This window comes from Prionailurus viverrinus, chromosome B4 (genome assembly GCF_022837055.1).
Source record: "Prionailurus viverrinus isolate Anna chromosome B4, UM_Priviv_1.0, whole genome shotgun sequence".
Lineage (NCBI taxonomy): Eukaryota > Metazoa > Chordata > Mammalia > Carnivora > Felidae > Prionailurus > Prionailurus viverrinus.
Genome location: NC_062567.1, coordinates 32,064,811 through 32,089,237, shown reverse-complemented (window position 1 = coordinate 32,089,237; position 24,427 = coordinate 32,064,811). Strand labels below are relative to the sequence as shown.

At 47.2% G+C, this 24,427-nt stretch overlaps 1 protein-coding gene across 13 annotated transcripts in view; it reads left to right on the top strand.

Moving 5' to 3' along the window:
* Positions 1-24,427, top strand: part of CACNA1C (calcium voltage-gated channel subunit alpha1 C) — a 662,670-nt gene that overhangs the window by 583,707 nt on the left and 54,536 nt on the right. For 5 of the 13 annotated variants that reach the window (XM_047867043.1, XM_047867040.1, XM_047867039.1 and 2 more), the window contains one exon: positions 10,700-10,783. The exons of 1 other annotated variant lie outside the window; for it this stretch is intronic. In XM_047867043.1, coding sequence (XP_047722999.1) covers positions 10,700-10,783 — 84 coding nt within the window. Of the gene's footprint in view, positions 1-10,055; positions 10,140-10,699; positions 10,784-24,427 lie in introns of all 13 variants that reach the window. 7 more of the 13 variants (XM_047867041.1, XM_047867042.1, XM_047867036.1 and 4 more) reach the window with 3 other exon arrangements.

Sequence of the window (24,427 nt, the reverse complement as noted above, 5' to 3'; positions counted from 1 at the left end):
CATGACTGAGGCAAGAGACACCTGTTTGAGATAAGGTTGTCAGGAAGGTACCATTAAACTGAGGCCCAGAGGTTGAAAAGGCCGGAAGAGCATTTGAGGGAGAGGTGAGAGCAAAGGTCCTGAGGCAGGCAGGGATAAGCTCAGCTTGTTTTAGGAACTGAGAGCAGTGAGTAAGAGAAAAGGTTAGAGGATATAGACCCTTCAAAATCTGTAAGGGGTGTGGATTTACCCTGACTCCCCTCAGAAACCACATGGAGCAGGGCCTTAGCAGGAATTATATAATTGGATTCATGTTTTTGAGTCAGCGTGCTGACTGCTTAAAGAAGAATGCACTGTTATGTGCCAAGAGGGAAAGCAGGAGTCTGTTCCTGGAAGCACAGGTGACAGCAGTGGAGGACAGAGAGAGGTGGCCAGAGTCGTGACATTGCCCAATGGTGAAGAGGGGTGAGGGTGAGGCAGAGGAATCAAAGGAAGGTCAGGATAGTCTTTTCACAGGACTACCTCTTGCCCACCTTTATATCCCTCCAGATGCTAACACAGTAGCACCTGGTACTTGTCAGTCTCTGGAAATGTCACCTGAATAAGAGCAAACCAAAACTGTCCTCCACAGACAGCATCCCCTGGGAAAACTGAGGAACCCTGTGTCTTTCGTCACAGAGATGATCCCAACCCCTCGATGACAGGTCTAACACCCTATGAGGAAACCCCCTTCAATTCTCACCCTCCCCAGGTCACTCCCAAGAACTAGCTAGAGAGGGAAGCAGAGATGGAAAGCCAAAAGAGTGGCTGCTAATACCTACAGAGCTGCCATCTGGAGTGGCATTCGGCAGGACCTAACATTGCCACCTAAACTAGGGAACTGCTGTCTTCAGTGTAATGAGACAGGTTTCTTCGGGTAGGACTCAGAGCCTGTGATGCAGGATGTGCTCCAAGACTGCCCCAGGTTAAAGCCCCAGGAAAGGCTATGAGAATCAACACTTGCAACATTTTTAGGGGACTGGATCCTTGTTTTTTGGTTTGTTTCTTTTGTTTCATTGGGGTTTTTTGATATGCTAATTAATATCTCCCAGAACTGTTCCACAGAACACACTTTTGGGAATCTGCAGGGCCCCACACTGATCCAAGGAGGTGAAACTGACACTGAGGGTTGAGTGGGTCGGGCCAATGATGTTGGATGTCCCACAGTGGGAGGGACAGTTCCACCCAAGGGAGATCTCACCTGTGTATCCTGTGAAAGCACTTGGGGAATGCTTACCTGAGGAACACCATGGGTAAACCCTGAGATGCAGCTCCTCAGTGGCTGGTTAATGGCCAAGGTTCAGTGTAGATATAGAAGAATGAATGACTCTTGGACTGAATGACTTTCTATTCCCTCACCAACCTGGAAAATTCAACTGTAAAAGCTCCAAGAGTAAGCAATATTTTCTTTTAAAAGTTGTGTAGAAAATTAGACATCCTTTTAGATTAGCTGTCTTCTATCCTTTTTGAACCAAAGTTCTCTTTTTGTAACACTTTGTGATACCTCCTTAATTCTTCTTAAAGAAAATCAGAGGAAACATAAATCTTTATGTACACAAAATTCACCTCTATACACATAAGGTAATATTTATATATTAAATGTAATGTAATATTTATGTACATAAATTTTATATTATATGCATATATATACACACATATATATAAAATCCCTGAATTTTAATGCAGTGGGGAAAGTCTGTATTTAGTAGCATTCATTCCACACAAAAAGTAGAAGTCAAGGAAAGAGCAGAGATATGAGACCTTAGAATAAAAACTTAAGATAAGTTATAAGTGGCGGTCCTTATTTGCATGTGGCACCCTACGTGTCTCCCAAAAGTCATACAGGACACACCACAGTTCATTAGGCAGAACTGTCCCATGCATAGCAGGACATTTAGCATCCTTGGTCTACCCACCCCCATTACAAAATACCAGTTTCACCCCTCCGAATCTTAGGGGTGCTCCCACAGATTCCCAAACACCCTAGAGGACAGTGCACACCCCATAGTGAGAACTACTGCCCTAGGCTAAGGTAGGACTTCATTCAGCCTCTTATTTAATTCTCGAAATATTTGAAACCTGTTTATCCAAATTATTAAGAAACCAGAGTCTCCCACCAGCAGGGGAACCCCCTCAACCCAGAAACTCCCCAATGTAAGTCTCATTCAAAGGAGTAGAAACGGAAAGAGAAGGAAGGGAGGCAGCAAGGAGGGACCATGTAACAACTCCCTGAGCCCCTGGCAGCAGACTTCAGCAGAGTCAAGAGGTACCCGCTGGGTAGGGCGTAGCTCCTGCCTGTTTCTTAGCAGCCTGATTATTATTTATTTGTGGGATGTCCACAGGGTACCTGATGCCAAACAATGCATGCAGACAGCCACAAATGGGCTTTGTCAGGGAGGGGCCTCCCCACCGTAGCTGTAGTACCGGGGGATTTGCATATTGTTGCAACATTGTGACAGGTTTCTTTCCTGCCTGGCGTTTGAGAGCTTAAAAGTCACTATGAATGATAAAAAATAATTACATGACTTGCATAAAGCCTTTGTGTGGGAAGGGTGGTATTAGCTATTACATTTAATTATTTAATGTGGGAAATTATTCACACTGTGTAAAGAAGCCCTGTGGAAAGTATGCCGTGGTTCGCTTCTCCAGCCCTGCCACTGAGAAAGAAACCAGAACACCCTGAGTCTGGGAGGGGAAGAGGGATCCTCAGACCTGCCCCACCAGGTCTGAGGCTCTGCCGATGCTCCCAAGCTGCTACTATAGGAGAGGGGGCAGTGCAGGAAGGCCATGGGCAAGGCCACCCTACTGACTGCTCAGACTGCAGCAGTAGAGGGGTCCTCGCAGCAACACTGCAACCAGTAGGCGCTGAACAAGTCCCGTGTGAACTGAGGCTGTCCTCACAGAGCCTGTGAGGGCTGCATAGTGATTGCTCCTGTTTGACAGAGGAGGAGGCAGAGGCTATGGGAACCTGCCTGCACAACTCAAGGTTCATCTCTGGAAACAGGGCAGTAGCTCATTCAGTTCACGTTTCATGCACTAAAGTGGGCACAGGTGCTGCCTCTCACAATTGCGCTTTGGTCACCCCTACCCCTTCACTAAGCAGGGGTCAGCCCATTAGGCCAGGAAGGACACAGAGGAGACCTGTCCGATCTGGGTTTGGAGTGTCTTCCCAGCTGGGTTGGAGAGAGGACTCAAGGCAGGCAGACCACAGAAGGCTGTCAAGGTCCAAGTTCAGTCTCCTCGTTCACCCACTCCCAACACTGCCTGTTCTCTGCCTTCCCTTGTCCTTCGGAGCATGTCTGTAGTGTTTATTTGAACTGCAGGTTGCCTGCATACATTGCAATGTGTCTGCCCGGCCTGTTCCCGCCATGGGGACACATCCATCCAGCACCCTGGTCCTGGAGGAGACCTGGGCAGAAAGCAGCTCAGTAGTAGCAGGAAGCAGCCACTGGGATCCTGCAGCCCACCCAGGTGCATGCTGAGGCACAGAAAGAGCTTTCTGTGTCCCCAAAAGGAACTTAGTCAATAACCCCCAGTTTTTCATCTGCTCCCGGGGGGAAGAGTGCAAGTGTCAGATCTATTCAATCTTGTGGCACCTGGTAAGGCACCTAGTAAGTGCTCATTGTGTGCTCCTAAGATAAATAAATGAAAGAAGGCCTTTGAAACATTCCTGGGGATGAAAAAAACTTAATTTAAAAAAAAAAACATGGAGAAGATTTCCAGTTCAAAGTGTCCAGTTCCTCCAACAACTTCAAGGGCAGCCCTGTCACACCACCCACCTCGGGTCTCCTCTCCCCAGGGCCAAGGACCCAGTCCCTAACCCCAGCCCCCTGCTGGCTCCTCCCCTTGTGTCCACTGTCCCCAGTTATCTGTACAGTGTGAGCCTCCAGGAGCCTCTGAATGAACACACCACAGGGTAGGAGCTGACAGAAGAAGGCGGAATCCTTACTGCCTCCCAGGCTGCCAGGTGCCTGGAGCAGCTGCGTGCTCCATTTACCACTTCGCCTTTAGACACCACTAATCTCCATGATTACTGTTATGTCTAAATGACATCCTAACATAATACAATTCATATTATCTCTGCTTGGTGTCAGTTACCATTTTGCTCCCTGATACTCTGTGAGATCGACTCTCCCCACGGCTGCGGTGCTGCCAGCTGCATTCAGCGCCTCTCCCTGGCTCATTCGCTCTCCCCCCACCCCCACCCGTGCCTCAGTCCCATGTCCCCAAACCCAGGAGAGACCAGTGCTGCCAAGGACCTGGGCACCTCCCCCCACCACACCAGCACCTCTGCTCAGCTCCCTGCCTCATGTACCTTCTCTCAAATGCTTGTTCACTCAAGCAGGGGCTCTCGTTCTCTTTCAGGGACCCCCTTCCCCTGGGGGAGGATGAACCATGGTTGGCCTCTCCCTTCCATTTTAGGCCCTGCCTCCAGCAGGTGGCCTGACCCCCCTCCTCCAGCTTTGTGTGGACTCCCAGCTTCCCCCCTGAGATGCAGAGCTGCCAGAGACCGCAGTCCACCTCTGGGCACTGTGCATCCTGCCTGCCACCTCTCACGCTCCCCTCCACTCCCCCTCTTTCTCCTTTCCTCTCTCCTTCTTCCCCCCTTCCCACTATCTGTATGGCTTTTCCTCTCTCACACCTCTTTTCATCCTTCCCTCTGCCTCTGCCATCTACCTTTCATGACCTTCCCCATCCATGCCCTTCTCACCTTTTGCTTCTCACCTGATTCCTGCAGTTCCTTTGCTTCTCTGCCATCTCTGCCTCCTGCCAGCTGGGCTCTCCCTCCCTCTGACACTCTTCCTTCCCTGGCCTTTCTCTGTCTCAATTCCAGCACCTCCACTGCTAATCTCAGCTCAGGTCTCCCATGTGGACACTGTGCCTGGCAACACTCTCTGGGGCTCTAGTGTCTCTGGAAGTAAACACCCCCAGACAGACTGAAAGTCCAGGTCAGCTTCCGCATCGGGGCTAGGAAAGTTTCCTCATCACCTCCTCTGTGTTTCTTTGCTTTACCATCAGAAGTAGATTTGAAGGTGGGCAGGCAGGAATAGAGAAGAGGGGAAAAAAAATGATGGCAGCAAAATCATCATTACCTCAAAATCCCTAAGAAGACACAACATAATCCCAGATTTTCTTGTGATACCTTCTCACCACCAACCTGCTAGCTTTTATTGCCTCTGAGATCACAGAGGAGACCTCGGCTCTGGGCAGGGAAGGAGCTAAGAATCTAGAATTCAAGGGCAAATGCACGTGCCTATAACCTCTCTGTAGCAGCCCTGCTCTCTGGGATCAGAGGCAGAAAACAGACCCACATGGCAGCCCATCCTCTCCTCCCAGCCTTCTAGGCAAAAGAACAAGGGCCTGGGTCTCCGCCAACACAGATAGTGGTTTCTAAGAACCTGGCAGTTAACTGTCTACATGACCTTGACTCGAACAAAATTGAGCCATGACAACTCACAAACTGTCATTAATCTCCAAATGGTACTAGCCAGATTTCTTTCAAGAGTCTCAAAAGACAGTCAAAGTACTCACTCATGACTCAAGGTAGGCAGAAAAGGCCCTAGATGCAGACAAAAGGTAAGCTCACTATCCTAGAACCTTTTATTTCTTCCCCACTTCTTCCACACACCTGCGCTTTGCCTTCCCTTCTACTCAGTCCCACACCCAAAAGTGAACTTGTGAATCCTGCTTAATGAGGAGAGAGGTAGATGAGCTCAAGTTAATCCTGACAGTCATCCATGTTCATTTAGAGCTTACTTTAGGCCAGGCACAGGTCTAAATGCTTTACAAGCATTGCCTCACTTAATCCCCACTATCACCCTATAGTTTTCCCATTTTACACATGGGGAAACTGAGGCACAGAGAGGTGAATTTATCTGCTCAAGATTACCCGACTAGTAAAGTGTCAGAAGTAGAATTTGAGCCAACAACCTACCTCCAGAGACCATGTGCTCTTTCGACTTGGAAACTTCACTGATGGAGGTGAATCAGGGCACAGATTATCCAAAAGGGAAGGAAATCCACAATTCTTGTGTACTCAAAATGCACAATGTGGTGTTTTGCAGCAACTTTTCCTTTCCAACAATGATTTGCTAAAGCTAGAATCAGGTTGGTCTACATGTTGTCAGTCCACCTCAGCCGGTGAGCAGGGGTCCAGCAGCACTCAGGAAAACGGGTGATGCCGAGAGTATAAGCAACATCACTGGGGTGGCCACTTGGCAGCCTGAGTGGATACACATGAGACCAGCCCCAGGAAGGCCAGAGGAGAGGCCCATCTTCCAAACTAATCCCCAAAGCCTGGGATTTGAAAGGGGAAAACCCACTACATCTGCAGGATTTAAGGAAGCCAAGGGAAAGCCTTCTAGCGCCCCAAACACCATCCCTTCTGGGTGATCAACCCTGCTTGTCTCTGAGGAGCTGGACATTAAGAGGTTTGGTTCGCCATTTCAAGGAGAGCAAGGAAAACCCTCTTCCTAACCTTGACTTCTACCCTACCCTTTGGGACTTCATCACCAGGGAAGGAAGGAGTCACAGGTACAGCTTGGCTCCAGGTTAGACTGATTTGATAAGAGAAAAAGTCTACGATTTTTCCCACCCTCCTTCTTCCATTACACCCGCAAAATCTGTATTACCTGTGGTTTCCAGCAAATAAGGTGGTGGGCTAAACAGTGTGTGTGTGTGTGTGTGTGTGTGTGTGTGTGTGTGTGTTAGAGAGAGAGAGAGAGAGAGAGAGAGAGAATACTAAGCTCTTACACTCCAGAGTGTGCAGGGGAAAAAATATTCCTCTAGGCCCTGCCCACATAGGGATTTGGCCAGGTGTCTAAATGGAGGAGATCACCTTGTTTCTGGGGATGGGTTTGGAACAGGTGGGAGGAAGGACTGTTGCGGGGGGGGGGGGGGGCAGAGAGGAGGTGGACCAAGGAAACAGAGACCTGAAAACTGGGTCTGAAACTGTCTTCATGGTCCAGCTTAGAGAATTGATGGGCTTATGGGATAGAGGAGTGGGAAGGTGGGTGTATGGACGAGTCAGGGTGAAAATCTGTCTCTTAAAGGGATCCTGCCACCCACCCACCCCAAACATGCTCCCTCACCCATGCATTCTAGCTGTGTGTAAATCTTCTCAGGAAGAGTCCATGGGAGCCCTTGGCAATAAGGCAACTGGTCGGTCTCTGCCCCCATTGGAGGCGCTGGCACTGGGCCTACCAGGTATCTTGCCAGGGACAGAGGAGTCAATGAAAAGCCTCAGTAGCACAGCCTGGTGATGGCAAGGATGAGGCATGAGGCATTCATCTCAAGAGAGTCCAACCAATGGAAGCCAGCCATGAAAGGTTGGGAGAGGGCCATGGTCAAGGAGGAATGGGCTGGCGTGTGTTTTCCCTCTGTCTGCATGTACACAAAGAAACCCTAGAGAAAGGGTAATGAGTGTTGCCCAACTGGGTAGTTGGCAGGGTCCCTTTAGGTGTCAGTCCTTCCCCTGGTGCTCACCAGGTGACTAACCTGTGTGTTTATCCTGGCCTTTGCCCTACTCTCTGCCTTCCTTCCCTTTTCTCCTCTCTCAGAGGCGTTGCAGACCAGGCCGGCTCACCCATTTTGTTTCAGGTCTCTGGTGAATGAGAAGGCTCCAACTCCTCTTCCTTTCCTGAATGCTGAGCCTTCCCCCTTCCTATCTCTCCTCTTACCCCCACACCCAAATAATGTTTTGTTACCACGTTTTCTAGGCTAGATGCTGAATATTCCTGGACTCTGCTCTGGTTCCTGTTTCTCTCCTTTTTCTTCCTCAACCCCACCTCTCCTTCCCTTCTGAAATATCTCTCCCCAAAGAGATGGTATTTCCACCTAGAGAGACTCTCCCAGTGTTTTCCAAAGTCTAAAACACATATATATTTATATCATTTGGGGTCTTCCCTCTTTACCTCCCTTCTTTCAAAATCCATTTTCTCCCTTTGCCCTGTGAATTATATCTAAGAACCTGGGAGGGAATTAGTTATTTCCTGCTCATAACATGTGACTTAAATAGAAGAGAACAGTCTCCCTCTGCCTCAAAGGCTCTCGTATATTCAGAAACTATTCTGGGAAGCCAACAAGAAAGCCATGTTTTCCAGCTGACCCTCACCTAACCCACGCCCTGGCCAACCTCTGCTTCTCCAGTCTAGCTGTCCAAAGTCTCCGCACTGGCGTTTCTGTTTTCTTTTGGCAGAAATGCCTGGGAACTGAGAGGCCCCTTTCCCTGTGACCTGACCTCCCACACTAAGAATAACAGCCCTAGGACAGCATGTCTTGCGATCCCTCTGGAAAGAGGGCATGGCCGGGAAGTGGGGAAGTTAAGGGAGCTGGATAGAGCCAGGATGATGGAGGAACACTCTTGGCTCTTGTGAGTAGCATATTAAAAGGGAGAGTTGGCAGCCTTCAAGAGAACTGGGGAAAGAGGTCTGGGAAACTCTCAGAGGACCCTTAATGCTTTCATACCCACTCCCCAACCTCTAGAGTTTGCCACCAGCAACCTCGAGGCCCCAGCTAGTGTCTCAGAGAATAGGAAAATGCTGGTCCTGCTGAACAAATGTGGCCCAGCCCTGTCTTGTCCCCTTTGCAGAACATTCCTTGAAAAACTGAAGAAGCAAATGTAATGTCCTTTTTTTAAGAAGATAAATATCTTTAGTACTAGGTCCTTTCCTTTCCACCCCTGGGTAATGTGACTATCCTGTTCCTGGGGTTGCCTGAACTGTGCACATATACCCCATGTGACCACAAAGCAGTGCTCTCTAGACTCCTCCACCTCTCAGAGGCAGGTGGTCCAGACCCAAGACACCTATCTTCTCTGTAAAGAGTCCACCCTCCCAGGACTCCTGGAATCCTCTAGGATATCTGAGACAGCCTATCCTTGGGTTGACTCATCATCCAAGACCTCAAAATAGTCTTTCAAAATCATCTCTTCCCCTTCTCCAAATATGATGGAACACCAATGAAATCCATGAACACAGGGTGAAGTGGTGAAGTCTGGACACTAGTCCTCCCACTCTGTCCCATAATCTCCCTTCCGTGGCACCACTGCCTCCAGTCCCCTCTTGTGAAGCCTGCATCCCCATTCCCTCTACCCAGACCACCCCTATCAATCCAGTTCTCAGGCTTTGATAATTTCATTCACTTTGGGTGGCATTTGCATTTCAACGGGACTCTATATCAAACTGATGGTGTTAGGAGAGGAAGCTGGGGGAGGTGCATAGGAGATACCCCTGAAAGCACTGTCTAGGGCTCTATCTGACATTACTGAACTAGAAGACTGACCTGGACTCTGTCTCCTTTCAGTTAGTAAAACCTGTGCCAGAACAGAGCTGTCCCTGGAAAGACCAGGGCATGTCCAGTGCTGGAACAGGGATGACCCTGATTCTAGCTGCATAGAGTCCAGCTTATTAGAGGTATTGTTTTTATGAGGCAGTCCTCTCATTATTGCTGAGCTTTCTTTACATGAGTCACTGCTGAGCCCAGATGACCTGGCCACCCTTCTGGACCACACTGCTGTGGTTTTCAGGGCCTTTGGAATTCCCAAATCATCCACAGGACCACAGTCCAATCACCTCAAGGGGATCACACACCTATGTCCCTCCTGCCTCCATCTGTGTCCCTCCCTGCCTGCAGACAGGCCCTTCTGATGGAGAAGAACTGGGGGCATAGGAAACGCTGAGCAGGGACTGAGTCCAACCATGTCCCTGTGCCATTGCAACTCCCATTGCCTGCCCCCATGTCTATTCCTACCCCCCGTGGGAAACAGAAAGAGCCTTTGTGCAGGAGGGTGGTTATGTGGGATGGACCTGGAGGAAGGGGGGCCTTGTGACCATGGGAGGGTGGGGCAGGAAGGTTGGACCAGCCACTTCCCAGCCACCTGCTTCCCTCTTGGGCTCCTGGCCACAGATAAGGGCCCTCACAACTCCAGCAGCAACACTCAGGTGCCTGGAAGGTGATTCTGATGGTGATGTTGCTCTGTTCTTGTCTGTCTAATATTCCTTTTTAATCCCCATCCTGCCTGCCCCTCCCTTATGTAGGGTTACTTTAGTGATCCCTGGAATGTTTTTGACTTCCTCATCGTAATTGGCAGCATAATTGACGTCATTCTCAGTGAAACTAATGTGAGTATGACTCTGCCCTCCCCAGGAAGCCTCCTTCTTCCTCCTCTGCCTCCTCTGTTTCCCTTTCTGTCACTCTCTCTCTCTTTACCTCCTTTTATTTTTTTGGTTTTTTAATTTCCTGTTTTTACCCCCCTCCAGTCATGCTTTTTATTGAACCTGCCGTCGTCTATGGGGGAAAAAAAGTGGGAGCTTCTCCTCCTTTTTTTCTGTTTGTCCCAGCTCTGCCCCACTGTGCTGGGCCCAGGAGCCCGGAGCTGAGCGAAGGGGCAGGCACAGGGGAAATCTTTGAACTAACCCAGCTTTTGTCAGCCCTCTCCGCCCTGTGAGAACCAGGTTGCCCAGGTTTGAGCCGCCAGAACTGTAGAGTGGTAAGAGAGTATTTAATATGCCCACGTAACCTCTTTCTTTTCTCATTTTTTTCTCTTCTCTCCTTTCTTTCATGCTTTTTTTTTTTTTCATTTTTTCCTCTTCCTTTTTGTTTTGTTTTTCTCCTTTGTTGTTGGTTTTTTTTTTTTTCTCTTCTTTCTCTCTCTTTTCCTCGGCTTTTCTGCCCCATGCAGCACTATTTCTGTGATGCATGGAATACATTTGACGCCTTGATTGTTGTGGGTAGCATTGTTGATATAGCAATCACCGAGGTAAACGTAAGTACATGGCGTCTGTACCTGACTGTCCGTGCCTGTTCTAACACTCATTTGTCGTTCCCCGGTTCATTTTTTTTCCTTCATTTTATTTTCTCCTCCCCACCTCCTTATTTTCATTTTGTTTATTTTATTTGTTTGTTTAAGTTGGTTTAAAGGATTTTTTTCCTGTTGCTTTATTTTGATTTTTTTTAACTTTTGGAACGAGTTAGGCCTCCCCTTTCCTTTTTCGATTGCTGCATCTTTTCTCTCTCCCTTTACAATCAGCCTGGCATGACTCACACTGTATAGGAGGATGCAGCTATGGGAAACAGAGAGTGCCAGAGCAAAGGGGTATTTACAACTTCTGGGCCACTGCTGGGGCAGGGACCCAAGCCTCTCCTCACCCCCACCTTCACCTCCAGACTGCTGCCTTTCCCTGTCTCACCTTCCACTCCCATGGCACCTTGGAAAGGAGCTCCCTCACAGTGGAACACCAAAGTTAAGGCTTGGACTTTGCCTGCCTTGTAAACCCAGAGACCAGCCCATTACATTCACACTGAAAGGAAGGTCTCCATTGCCATTTTAACATCAGCAGCCCCTGCAGGCAGCCCAGTCCCCCCAGGCTCCTTTGGGAGAGGAGAACCGACCATGTCAGGACCCCTGCTCAGATCCCTCTTCTCTGGAGTGGCCAAAGAACCAAGCAGTTGGGTGATCCACTGGGAGCTCTTCCCAGGGTCTTTCCTTCCACAGCCTTTCCTTCCCTGGCTGTGGAAGCAGATTCTGGATGAGCGTCTCACTCCCACATGAACCTTCCTGGAGAACTGACTCTTGCACCTGCCTGGTTCTCTCCCACTCCCGACCCCATCACAACCCAGCCCCCGGCTCCCTAGCCTCAGACAGAACCCCAGCCCCTGCCCCCACCCAGGGCCTCCTGCCACCTTCTCCCAAGTTGCCTTCTCCTATACAGTTCCTTCCAGTTCCTGCACATGTCTTTTTGTTACCTGGCATGTTTAAACCTTCTCTCTTTATCTATAGGCAAGCCCTCTTGCGGTTAGTCTTTAACATGTGTCCGTTTAATTTTTTTGTTGTTATTATTTTTCCTTAATTAAGAGACTTGGTAATGTTTGCACAAACCTTTGATGCACTGAACCATTGAATAACAGCACGGAGCAGACGCTGTAGAGTTTTGATCTAAGATGTTTGAAAGTACCTTACCAACTGCCACCATCTCCCTTCTCCATCCTTACCCTCCTTGCTCCACTCCATATTTTGCTCCCAATCAGTTGAACTGACATGTTATCATATCTGCCTGATTCCCCTGACTAGAAGCCCATCTACTTTCCTTCCAGCAGATGGACGTTGGAAGGAGCCTGTTAACACTTTCCCTACATTCCCCTCCCATCAACCTCTTGTACCCTCCCTGCTCACCCTATAGCTACAGATTCGATGGTCCTTCTTTCTCCGAGATCCCCCTGCGTTGTCTTTGTCTCATGTTGTGTGTGTGTATGTGTGTGTGTGTGTGTGTACATACTCTCCCTTGACTTTTCCCATGAAATTATCAGATCATTAAAAAAAAATCAATCTTCCTACTCATGCTCTGTGCCTCCCCTCCCCTCAACACCTCCCACAACTACCCTCACCACTCCTGAGCACACTTTAGGACTTTCAGGCTAGATGAGCCCTAAATCTCAGGTGCTAATCAGGTCCATGAGTCACCCACGTATGTCTAAAGGCCAGCACCTTTGTGCTTAGAGCCTGTGCCTTATGGTGCTCTCAACTGATGGAGCAGGCAGAGAGAGAAATAGAAAAGAAAGAGCAGCCCTGCCTTCAGAGGGGTTTGTCTTCAACACAGTAATGCACCTCTGTGAGAATCTATGCCAAGAGACTGAGAGCTCTCTTGGATGCAGGGAGGACTCATTGCAGCCCCAGGGGGTACCTTTGTGATTCTCACTGTTGGCAAGGCCTACATCACTCAACCTGCCATTTTCTCCCAAACTATAAGTGTTTTTAAATGAAAAACAAAGCAAAATAAGTTTGCTAGGGTATAAATTTTCTACAGAAAAAGTGGCTACATTGGGATAAAGAAGGAGTGTGCAGGGCAAGAAAGGAGCATGAAATCATCATGCAGACCCTTATGTTTAGAGGATGGTTTTCTACTTATGATTCACCTATGCATTTATCTCAGGTAACTCATAACTGCCCTGTGAATTTCACAGGCAAGAATTATCACTCCCAATTTGCTGACCGTAAAGATGCTGATGGAGAGATTTAAGTGTCTTTCAGAGCCATACAGCTGGATTTCGGCCTCTTGGTGTAGCCAGTTCACTGTGCCCTGGGCTAGAGCACCTATCTCTTCACTCCAAGGTGCCTTGAACAAACACACACATCTCACATAACCCCCTATGTGTACTCCCACTAGCCAGGATTTGTTCAGCTCTTACATCGTGTAATCTATTCCTATTTTTTAAGTCATCTTTTTTATTTACTTAAGTAATCTCCACCCCACGTGGGGCTTGAACTCACAACCCTGAGATCAAGAGTTGCACATTCTCCTGACTGAGCCAGCCGGGCACCCCTGACATTCTGTAATTTATATTTTAAATAACCACACAGGGATTTTTCCCATTTTCTAAACTAGGAACTATGTGTCATCCCACCTGAGAGTCCTGATGTACCTCTGACTCCTCCAGCCTCCCTTCACCCTGCACTGAGATTCTTCTCACTCCTCCAGATTGAGGAATTTGTTAAAAGTCATACAAATGACAACTGAAGGGTTGTCTGGAGATCAAACAGGGACAATGTGTATAAGGGAGAGCAAGAGAAGGTGTCCAGAGACCCACACCACACAACTAATGGCTTCTGAACAAAGAGAATAAATGTAACATCATCCAAAGCCCAAAGGCAGTGTGGGAGAGGAAGAGAGGGCCAGATGTGAAGTCAAAAGCTCTGCCTATAGAAGTTACCAAAATGCCCAAAGACTTAGTTTCCTCATCTGTCAAAGGAATATGATGATATTTACTGCAGTGTGTTTTGAGGCTGAAATAAGAGCATCTATTTTAAAACTCTATGTAACTGTAAAGCACCACTGAGTGGGAGAGACGATGGCACCCAAGCAAATGACATTTTTTCCAAAACCCCTACTGGAGTAGCTGGCAGGGCCTAATCTCCAACCAGTTATATCTAAGTATAACTTACTACCCACAGACACTGCAAGGGCCCTTATTTCCTGGATATGCTTAGACTCTGGAACACGCTGGACAGCTACGGCCAGGTGAAAGGAAGCACCATGTAACTGACCACTGCCCACAGCTCAGGCCTCCATAAGCCTCCTCCACAAGCATGGTCCTGGAAGGACCCCGAGCTCAGTGCTGTGGATGACAAACCAATGAGCAATAACGCATAGTCTCAGAGGTAGGTCCCTCCACCACACGGTTCTGCCTTCACGTTGTCAGCAGGTTATGGGTCTGGACGCTCCCTGGCATGAGGAAGTTCACAGCACCCAGGGAAGTTTCCCTGGGTGCTGCTCTAGGCCTTCCTGGAATTTTCTAGCCATACTGTCATCACAAGACATCCTTTCCCAGGCATATGTTCTATTTGGCAGGAATCCACACTTTTAGCCTCAGAGGAATCCATAAGGGCTTTCACCTGTCACTCATTATCTTTGACTCTTTTAAAACTACAGAGATCAGCTCTTGGTCCCCTCACTAAATCCTGTATTTATCCTAAATGCCATCAAATACTCCCCACATTTATATTCATCTCCCCACAAATACTGTCTCTTTCTTCCTTGCCTTCACTACACAGGCCATGGTGCCTTACCCTCTCAGGAAATGGGTTTTCCACCAATCCCAGGAGCCATCATTCACTCACTTCACTGTGTTTATTGTCTCACCTTCTGTGTGTCAGGTACTATTTTAGGCACCTAGGATACATCAGTGGGCAAAACAAAGCCTGTTGCTCTTGAGCTGGCATTCTAGGGTTGGAGGAATTATCAGACAATGAGCAGTGTTGTAAGTACAGAAAATAAGAACATCATACAGTGTATCAAATGATAAGTATTTTGGAAAAAAACTACCAACTGAGGGGGATCAGAGGTGCTGGGGAACAGTGAAGGCAGGTGCTGTCTTAAAAAGATGGGCTTCACTGAGGAGGGGACATCTGAAGAAAGCAAACATGTGAAGAAGGTGCAGAGTTACCCATGCAGATACCTGGGAGAGGAGCTTTCAGGCAGGAGGAGCAGCCCCTGTGGCTGGTGCAGACTGAGCAGAGGAGAAAAAGAAAGAGAGGATTGGACAGGGACCAGATTTTGGCTTTTACACTGAGCAAGAAGGGAAGACACCAGTGCCTTTGAGAAGAGCTGTCCATGATCTGACTTGCATTTCCAAAGGACCACCTTGCTGTCTATAGGAGTCGAGAGTGGAAGCCCAAACACCACTTAGAAGGTAAACACAGTAATCCAAGTAGAAGGTGATGGTAGTTGGCGACAAAGCAGCAACAATAGAAGTGGTAAAAAATGGTCAGATTCTCAACCTGTTTTGAAAATAGAACAGTGTCTCCAGACAGACTGGGTGTGGGTGTGGGAGAAAGAGGCATCCAGGATGGCTGGGGCTGGGCCTCAGCAGTGGGAGGATGGAGTCAGTATCAACTGGGAAAGACAGCAGGTGAAGCATGCTTGCATGAGGAAGACAGGAGCTCCGTGAGGACATCAGTGGAGATGTCAGGTAGACAGTTGGGCACACTGTCTGGGGTCAGGACGTGGAGTCATCAGCATGTAGATGCCATTCAAAGCTGTAACAGTGGTGAAGAGCACCAAGAGAGAGAGAAAGGCAAAGGAAAGACGAGGACTGAGCTTGGGCCTCCGGCATGAAGAGGGCAAAACCCCTGTGCTCACAGCCACTCTGTGGTTGAATTTCTGTTCTCTCTGGGAGATACCTGTGAACAAACACCAGACGTTACTAGAGGCAGATCGTGAGTCCCCACTTTGTCTAATTCCACTGAGTTCTGCTGAGTTCCCTAGGCACCGGCCATTGCCCCTCTCCTCCCTGATGAGTTAACCTTGTTCTCTGCCTAAGGCCCCTTCCTCTGTGTGCCCTGTGAGGGCAGAGTGCAACAGCGCATCCCTCTGGGACTACTTTATTTCTTGGGTCTGAAATTATATTTTCCAGAGGGAAACCTAAAGAGGTAACCCCTGTGATTATTCATGGAAGACCCTGGAGCGTCAAAAACTGCTCCCTAACATCCAGACTGGAATCAACTTGGGTGCCTGGGACAACAGCCTTGCCCAACACTCTTCTTTTCCAATCTGCATTTTAAAGACTGTTCCACCACAGAAAGTGCTAAGGGGCCTGGGATCTTCGCACTGTGGATATGGAGAAACATTCCCAAACAGTGAATTAAGAAGCCTGGGTCCTCTTTTCAGCTCTGGCACTATTAATAATCCCTGTGACTTAGAGCAACTAACCCCATTCTCTGGGGTTCCTCAAATGCATGTGGTGAGGTGGGCAGGTTGAGATGGTCTCAACCTGAGGGATCTAGCATTGCACGATTCTGAACTGGGCTTTTTCTGATATACTTTGAGGCATTTTTATTTCCCTTCATCACTTTGCAGATTCGAGAGGGGCGCTCCTCATAAAGCTCCCAAGACCTGTGGGAACTGGCTCACTTGGCTTTGGCAGATCTCACATGGAAACTCTCTGGAGAGACGGCCCTAAAGGGACCTTCTGGGAAAGGAGCAGGACAGAGATTGTGTGAGGGGAAAGAAGGCTGGCTTCTGGGGGAGCTCAGAGGGAAGACAATCTGGAGGATTTGTTTAGGTGCCAAAGTGCTAGTCCACAGAAATGACCAGAACAGGAAAAGCAAGTTAATTAACAATGGTACTAGTTGTGATCTTAGCTGATTAGGAGTGAGGTGGAGACAGGAAAAGAGGAGGAGGAAGAGGGAAATGATGGCTTCTCTTGGAGGAGTATTTGCCAGGCTATGTTAAAGACATTATGCACATGGTCAGATTAACTCCTCAGAACACTTAGTCTCCATAGGAGGAAACCGAGCTTCACACAGGATGAATAGTTTGCCCAAAATCACATGGCTAATGGGTGGCAAGACTGGGATCTCAAATCCATTTCCATTAGAGAATCGACTCCTGCACTTTCATTGGCTAAATCCCTGAGCCAGACTGCCTGGGCATCTCAAGGGGCCCCTGCCACTCACAGGTCCTCATGCAGTGCATTGCCAGCACCGTGACCTGGCACAGAGCTGCCCAGCCTAACTTCTCTGTGCCTATTGATGCTGCCAGTGCTGGACCAAGGGAGCCAAGGCTGCTCTGAGAATGCTCAGACAGATAGGTCTGCATACTCCTGACTGATGCCCCTGATTAATAGGGCTCAGGAGAAAAGGGCAAAGTGTAAATCAGCCCCCACTACCCTTGCTCACTTGACACTTGCAGCTTGAGAAGGAAATGGGAAGGGGGGGGACACTAGGGAGAATGTAGTAACAAGACTGGGAGGGATGGGGCTCCACTGCAGGGAGTGTCCAGGGATGTCTCCCAGGAGCCTCTAGGTGCTGGCCCCAAATCTTCCTTGCCCTGGCTCCTGAAGCCAGTGGTACCTTCCCACCACAGACCCACAGGACAAATAACTGTCTCTTACTGGTTTCCCATAAAAACAATAAAGTAAGTTTGATTCCTGCTCTGGTTTCAGGGTCTGCAATGACAGGGAAAGGAGTCATCCTGAGTCATAGAGAAAGAGTGTGCTGCACATCCACCCCCTCCAGGATGAGTCAGAGAGCTCCACACACACGCTTCAACCCTCTCTCCATCCTTAAACCCACAGTGCCTCCATGGGGTGGCCCTCTTGGTCTGCCTTTCCCTGCCCCCAACCATAACAGAGAAGGGGCCAGAATGGGCACAAGAAGGACAGGGCTGATACCCCTCAAGAGCCATGATGAGGGGTGGAGGCAGACAGTGGATTCGCCCAAGAATGTTAGAGTGGACACGACTTTGCAGACCTTCGGCCCAAGCCCATCTCCACATATTCCGCACATGTGCATGGAGTATTTACTGTGCAGCAGAGCCTGGGGATATACCAGTGTTTCAGATGAGGACACAGAGGGCCAGGGGCAGGAAACAAAGTGCTCATTCTCACCACTTTTTAATACCAAGGCCAACCCACAACCTGGCCCCTGACTCCCAATCAGGTGTGTTGGTGTAGGGGGCTCAGCTGGTGGCATTACCAGACTTTGTCTATATGACAATGGTCAGTGAGTCCAGAGCTGGTTCTAAGGTAGATTAAATCAAGATTGATCTCAGACTAAACTGGGTGGGGCAGACTTGATCCTTGACATCTCTGTACACCTCTATTTCCCTTTGCTGGATCCCTTCTTCTATTGCTCATGGATCTCCCTTCCAGCTTCTTCCCACTTGCAGCACCACCCCCAGCACCAATACAAAACTAATGCGACCAAAGTATCCTGTTTCCGATATACTAATTCATACTAAGATAGTAGTGACTCAGTAAGCTACCTTCTGAAAAGTAATGTTACCCTTCTCTTTAGAGAAGATAGTAATGTTCAACTTAAAAATTGGAAATCTAGTGTGTCTAATATAAAACTTTGAGGAACATGACATCTGGGTGAAAAACACATTCCCCACCCTCCACCCTCCAGTTGCTCTACAAAGGCAGTTTTCTACTCTGCTTGGAAATAAAGTTAGCCCTGAAGAGATTTAGCAGTGCATCTATCAGCAGTCTAGTTGGCAATGAGGAGCCATTTTGAAAGTCCCTGGCCCTCTGCAAGGAGAGGTTTGCTGTGCAGGCAGTGGACCACAGAGTACCATGAGGGCAGATGTGATAGAAAGTCAGGCCTGATAAATCAGCCTGGTATGCAAGTTTTCCCAAAGCTGTTGCCTTGAGGCATCCTGCAGGCTTGACTCAAGAAGTCCGTGGGAACCTGCTTTTGTATGGAAATCCTGGTTTTGGGTCTTCATTCAGCCTGTGTTGGACAGTCTGAGTGTTCTGGCAGTTATAACCCATCAAGGCTCCTCTTGCCCTCTGCCTTCTGACCAAGACCCCTTCACTTTCTCTTTTCCTCTAATTTTCTTTCCTTTCCTTTCCGTCCCTATTCTCATCTTTTCTGTCCACACACAGCCCTCTCCTTTCCCCTAAAATAGAAGAGTGGAAGGAGGCTGTCACAACACACCCCTTGGTTTAGCCAGACCACCATCTGGGCCTTGCCAGTGTCTCTTACATTAGTTCCCACAGGCTAGCAAGCTACTGTTGGTGTCGTTGCCAGAAAGTTTCTAAAGCAAAGGGATCTAGAACATTCCATGAGCCAGCAGAGGATGTGAGAGATCTATACCTCAGGCAGGTTCAAAAATGCCCATGAGTGCCCCCCAAAGCATAGTCTATACCATTTTCTCTTCATATTTAGTGCACCTTTTCTCTCTGTCATACTCTTGTTCTCTGTCTCCCATTTTCTCTGTCCTGCTGGGCTTGTGTTCTCCTCTCTCTCTCTCTTTCTCTCATATATAGAATTCTTTGATGTTGTTAGCACTGCTGACAAACTGATTTCATTCATTTATTCTTTATGGGTTTCTTTTGTTACTTGAGTGAAGGATATTGACTGTCCTTCCCAAGGGAAGATAAAACTATCTTGACAATTTAATTAGTCTTGTTTAGCATGAATTATTGGCAGGTAATAGCACTTGGGGAGCCAACAGTCTGCAGGTGAATAACACAATGACTCCTGAGGCTTTAGCTGCTTCCAGCCACATGAGCTAGCCACTGTGCAGCTAATGATACAGGGGTCTCAGCTGTCCACTCTCGGCAACCTAGCACACAGAGACAGGAAGAGAAAGAATGAGCCAGGAACCAACAACCCCCATGCTCTGTACCTCTCCAAAGAATCCCTTAAAGGAAGTCCTGACGGGGCATTTCAACTGTGTGTAACCACAAAGATTCAAGAAGGGCCCTTCTCCTTCTGGCTAGAATTTTACAATGGGAAACAGATACAAGCCAGGAGGTTTCCAACATGGTGGAGGTGGACAAGGGGGAAAGGGGGACTGCTCTTTCCACTCTCCACTGCCTCATATTTGAGCTTCCTTTCATTTTTTCCTTCCCTTTTCTGTCCAGTGTTTCTGCCTCCCTTGTCATTACCCCTTCTTCCTTTTCCTAGCACCCCTCCTCCACAGCTCTATCTCTAAAGACCAAAGACCTCCTCCACAAACCAAAATGGAAATTCTGCTTAAGAACTGCTTGCAACAACCCATATTTCCTTCATTTTCCCTTAAATCTTAAAGCCATTGACAGCTACCCTCAGCTTCTATATATCCCAGTTGACTTGTGCTTATTTAAACTTTACATCTCCCTAGCAAAGAAGCTCTTCATTCAACTTCAGAGGGGTTACAGTTTAAAACATATTTTACTTTGGTCTCCTTAAAATTCCCTTCCTTGCTGCCATCTCTGGTGGCTCTAAGTTTTAGCATCTCCCACCTCCACATCTGCAGGCCCACACTTTAGTTCCTGGTTGAAAGAGGAGATAAAAAGGATAATGAAGACTCTTCTGCCTTAACCTACATTTGCTGGCTCCTGACTGTGAAGGTGGTGTCAAATATCTCTAGAGGTCCCTGACTCCTGCTATTTCCAGTCATCCCTGCCTGTACCAACCTGATGATTGTCCTCCCAACTTAGATTAACTAGAGTATCACCAACAAAACCTCAATCCCTCTGCCTTCCACCATCCCATGACTCTCTTACAACTGAACCAGCTATCCTGTCTTGCAGATCAAATTAAGATGAAATTAGAGACAGTGAATAGAGAGAAGCAGAGAGCAGAGCTTGGGAGGTAGGGAGGGTGCCAGCCGGACCCAGACTTTCAGGTGGTCTGAAATGGAACTTATATTAGATCCACTCCCTAAGCTCTGGACAAGAGATACTTAAAAAAAAAAAAAAAGCAACAGTTCTGACTCACATGCTCCTGTGACATTGCTTTTGACTCATGTTTCAGAGGAATGTAAAATTTTAGCAACTGATATTATAACCATTGTCTCAATGGCGGCCACTGGGATGGTGCATTCCTCTTCTGTGGGGCCTGTTCATGACTTAGCCAAGAGCCAACCTTCCCTGGAGGGAATCAGAAAGTAATCTGCACCTTTCAAAGTCAGCATGTCCAGAAAAGTGCAGCAGGGGCTTATCTCTTTAAAATGCTCTGTAATGACTCCATCCACGTTGCTGCAAATGGCAAGATTTCATTCTGTAATGGCCTGATCTCAAGAAAATATCCTGGAATACAGCTTTATTGGGTACTCCAGCCTAGATATCTACTGCCCAGCTTCTAATCCCTAGTAGTCCTTACCTCCTTGCTGTGTTGAGAAAAGAAACACTCCCCTTTTATATGGCTAAGAGGTATTTTCAACAACCTTTTAGTTCTTCAGAGAGACTGACTATGTAATGTTAACAATTGAGAGACACGTTCCACTGATTCTCCCCTTCATCCTTTTGGAAAAATCTCCATCTAGGAGAATCCTCTCCTTATCAGCCTCTGGTATTCCCTGAGTTTCACTCTTCAGTATCCTACTCATGCATGGTCTAAAGATGGTACCCCAGTGAAAAGGAGCAGGGAAGACATTCCAGAACCAAGACTTCATCCACTGAGGTGATAACTTCTAATTTGATCCTGAGCTTGATTCAGAAAGACAGTTTTCCAGAAAATAGCTCCTATTTGCTGTCCAGTGCCACTCATATCATCATTTCCAGATATACAAAACCTAGGTAATTTGCATAAATACACTAAGCAAGGTACATGAGTTTCCTTTCTATTTGCCCTTAGCCTGTTAGCTGGAACCACTAGCCAGGATTCTTTATGAAAATATTCCACCTCTGCCTCACCAACTGAATAATAACCTTATTTCATTTCTACCAATTGTATGAACAAATTAAGTTAATTGACCGATATCTTTAAAACCCTTGAAAATTACCAGACCATTAGAAAACAAAGATTAAATAATTGGCTGCTGAGTGCCTACCATTACTGGACAAAATGCCACTGGAAAACTCAGCCACAATGTTCAGAATAGATAAGCAGCTCTGTTGGCTCACTGTAGAAGGGCCTCCAGGCTCATGGGGCATAAGTCTTCAGAGTCTTTCCACCTTTTTCTCCCCAGGAAGACCACAGATGGAGAAACTCTAAACTAACTCAGGGGAACTGGGAGCAGATCTGGGAAAGGGTCAAAGATGAATGGCATAAGTACTCCAGGCCATCAAACAATTCCAAATTTAGTTCAAAAAGTAGAACTATTGCTAGGTGACCTTTCAGGGCAGTATACCAGGGAATCACAGAGTGGCAAACAGCACAAACATGGCTCTGGGCTAGAGGTGCAGGTGCCCAAACCCAGTGGGTCCAATCTCCCCTTCTAGCTCACCAAGAGATTCCACTTACAGCTAAGCAAGGGTACCAAAGACTGGAATGACTACACAAGATCATCTAGGAAATGTCCTTAGGGGGTTGGCACTATGTCAGTGTACTGTGGGCTCTGTGAGGGCAAGGGCTGTATCTCAAGCTTCTTCCTATTTCCACGTAGAAATCACCCAATGATTGCTTTCTTATTATGAGTGGTTAGTTTTTTTTGAGACCCTGGATCTTAAAAACATAGTTCTTCAAATAAGAATAGGCTTATATGAGACATTGACAAACACCACTCCCGTAGGTCAAAAGTGCCCTCTGAATAGCATAGCTTAACACCCAAGAAAAAAATTAATCTCCAAATTAAAATGAGTCTTCAGATTCTCCCAAAGTGAGACCCTTAGGAGAGCTATTATTACCTGGGCTGGGGACCCAACATAGGAGTCCCAGAGAGCCCCATCCTTCCTCTCCCTTCTTCTTTCATTGCTCCTCCTGACTTCTTCTTACCCCCTATTATAGAGGTGTATCATAAGTATTATTAAGTTAATACATATTTTTAAAATAATAAGATACAATCAAGGTGATTAGAACATACTCAAAGCTAAATCTTGAAGTAAAATATGACTTAAATACATGAGATCTTCATTCAATGAGAGCTGTGAAAAGCTAAAAAGCAACAAGGAAATACACAGTTAATACATTTTAAAATCCCACATGTGGGATTCTGAATGTTTAAGAAGTAAGAAAAATGGTTAAAATTTTTCATGGCTGGGGGTTAACTCATTAGGGCCACATGACCCAGATATGTTCTCTAAATTGTCTCCATTCTGGTCCTGTTCAGGATAGGATTGACCCAGAAGATGCTTAAGGTTTTCTGAGGGATCTTAGGAGTAATGGTAGCTTTGGTGGTTTTCAGGGTGGATCCAAGAGGAGAACAATGGCCCATGTCTCCTATGGGAACTCTAATGCCCTGGCATTACATGTAGTGTAGATTTACCTCTGTCTGACTCACACTCCCTTCCCCATTATAGCTCTAGAAACACAGAACTTCTTATCCATTAACACAGGAACACAAGCAGTCAAGCAGCTTGAAATTACTTCTGTGTGTGTGTGTGTGTGTGTCTGTCTGTCTGTCTGTCAGTGTCTGTGTGTGTCTGTTTCTATGTTCTATCTCATCCTGCTAGCTAAATTCTAGTGACCCCACAGCCTCCAGGCCTGTCAACTGACCTGGCAGCTGGTATTCCTCATGAAGCAGAAAGCAAGATCTAGAATGCACTCTGTAAATGACTAGAGAGGTGTCCCTTCCCTTCTTTTCCCTTGCCTCACCCTTTCTCTCCACCATTCCTAAAAAAGGACATCTTAACAATTTGCTATAGGAAAAAAAAGTAATTTGCTGAGAAATCTGTTACCAAAGAAGTATTTTCAGTCTGCAAGTAAATGTCTAGTTGTGCACATTTCCATCCTTCAAAAATTCCATTACATGTTTCCTTGTTTGTACCTTAAAAACAGAAACACAAGAGCAACCATCTGAAAGTGGAGGGTAAAAGCAAAGTCATGACCTTCTAGAAAGAGTTAACAGCTCAGATGGTCAGGATCCATCAGGGGCTTAGCCCTGGGGCCCAAAGAGTAGGGGCATCTTCCTGGATACAAGCTCAAGGAACTGGGGGTTGCAATGGGATACTCACCAATGGCCAATTTCCTCAGCTCCTCCCCTAAAATGAACTCAGCAGTCAGACCCATAAGAACAGCTTTTTTGAGGGTTAATAATAGTATCCTAAATTGTGTGCAAGTCTTCAAAATGTAAAAAACATTCATTATGGCCAAGGCTCTACACCTATAGACTGGGAGCTAAGCAAGACCAACTCCCGCCTGAACCTAAGCTTGAGGACAACCCCCACTACAGGGGGGTTGAGGACCACCTCTTTAGATCCTCCTCAGTGATAACTAAAATTCAGTTTTCCCCTAAACTTGAAGGACCATTACCCTTGAACTCCTCTGCTCAAGTATGTTTGGGCAGGGATGTGCACTAAGCATAACCAAGGCCTTTCTCCTTCAGCTGGCAACACCCAGGGTAAGCTAAGTTCATAAAGGTTATCTTAGGAGACATAGCTCATTTCAAAAAACAAAACAAAACCTTCCTGCACAAAATTCGGAAGAACTCATTTGCCACGGGTGTGAATTATTTAATGTGTGCCCAGAAATGGTCCTGAATAGAAAATGCCTTTGGGTCCTCACTAGATGTGAGACACACCTATGCAGAGTTCACTCACAGTG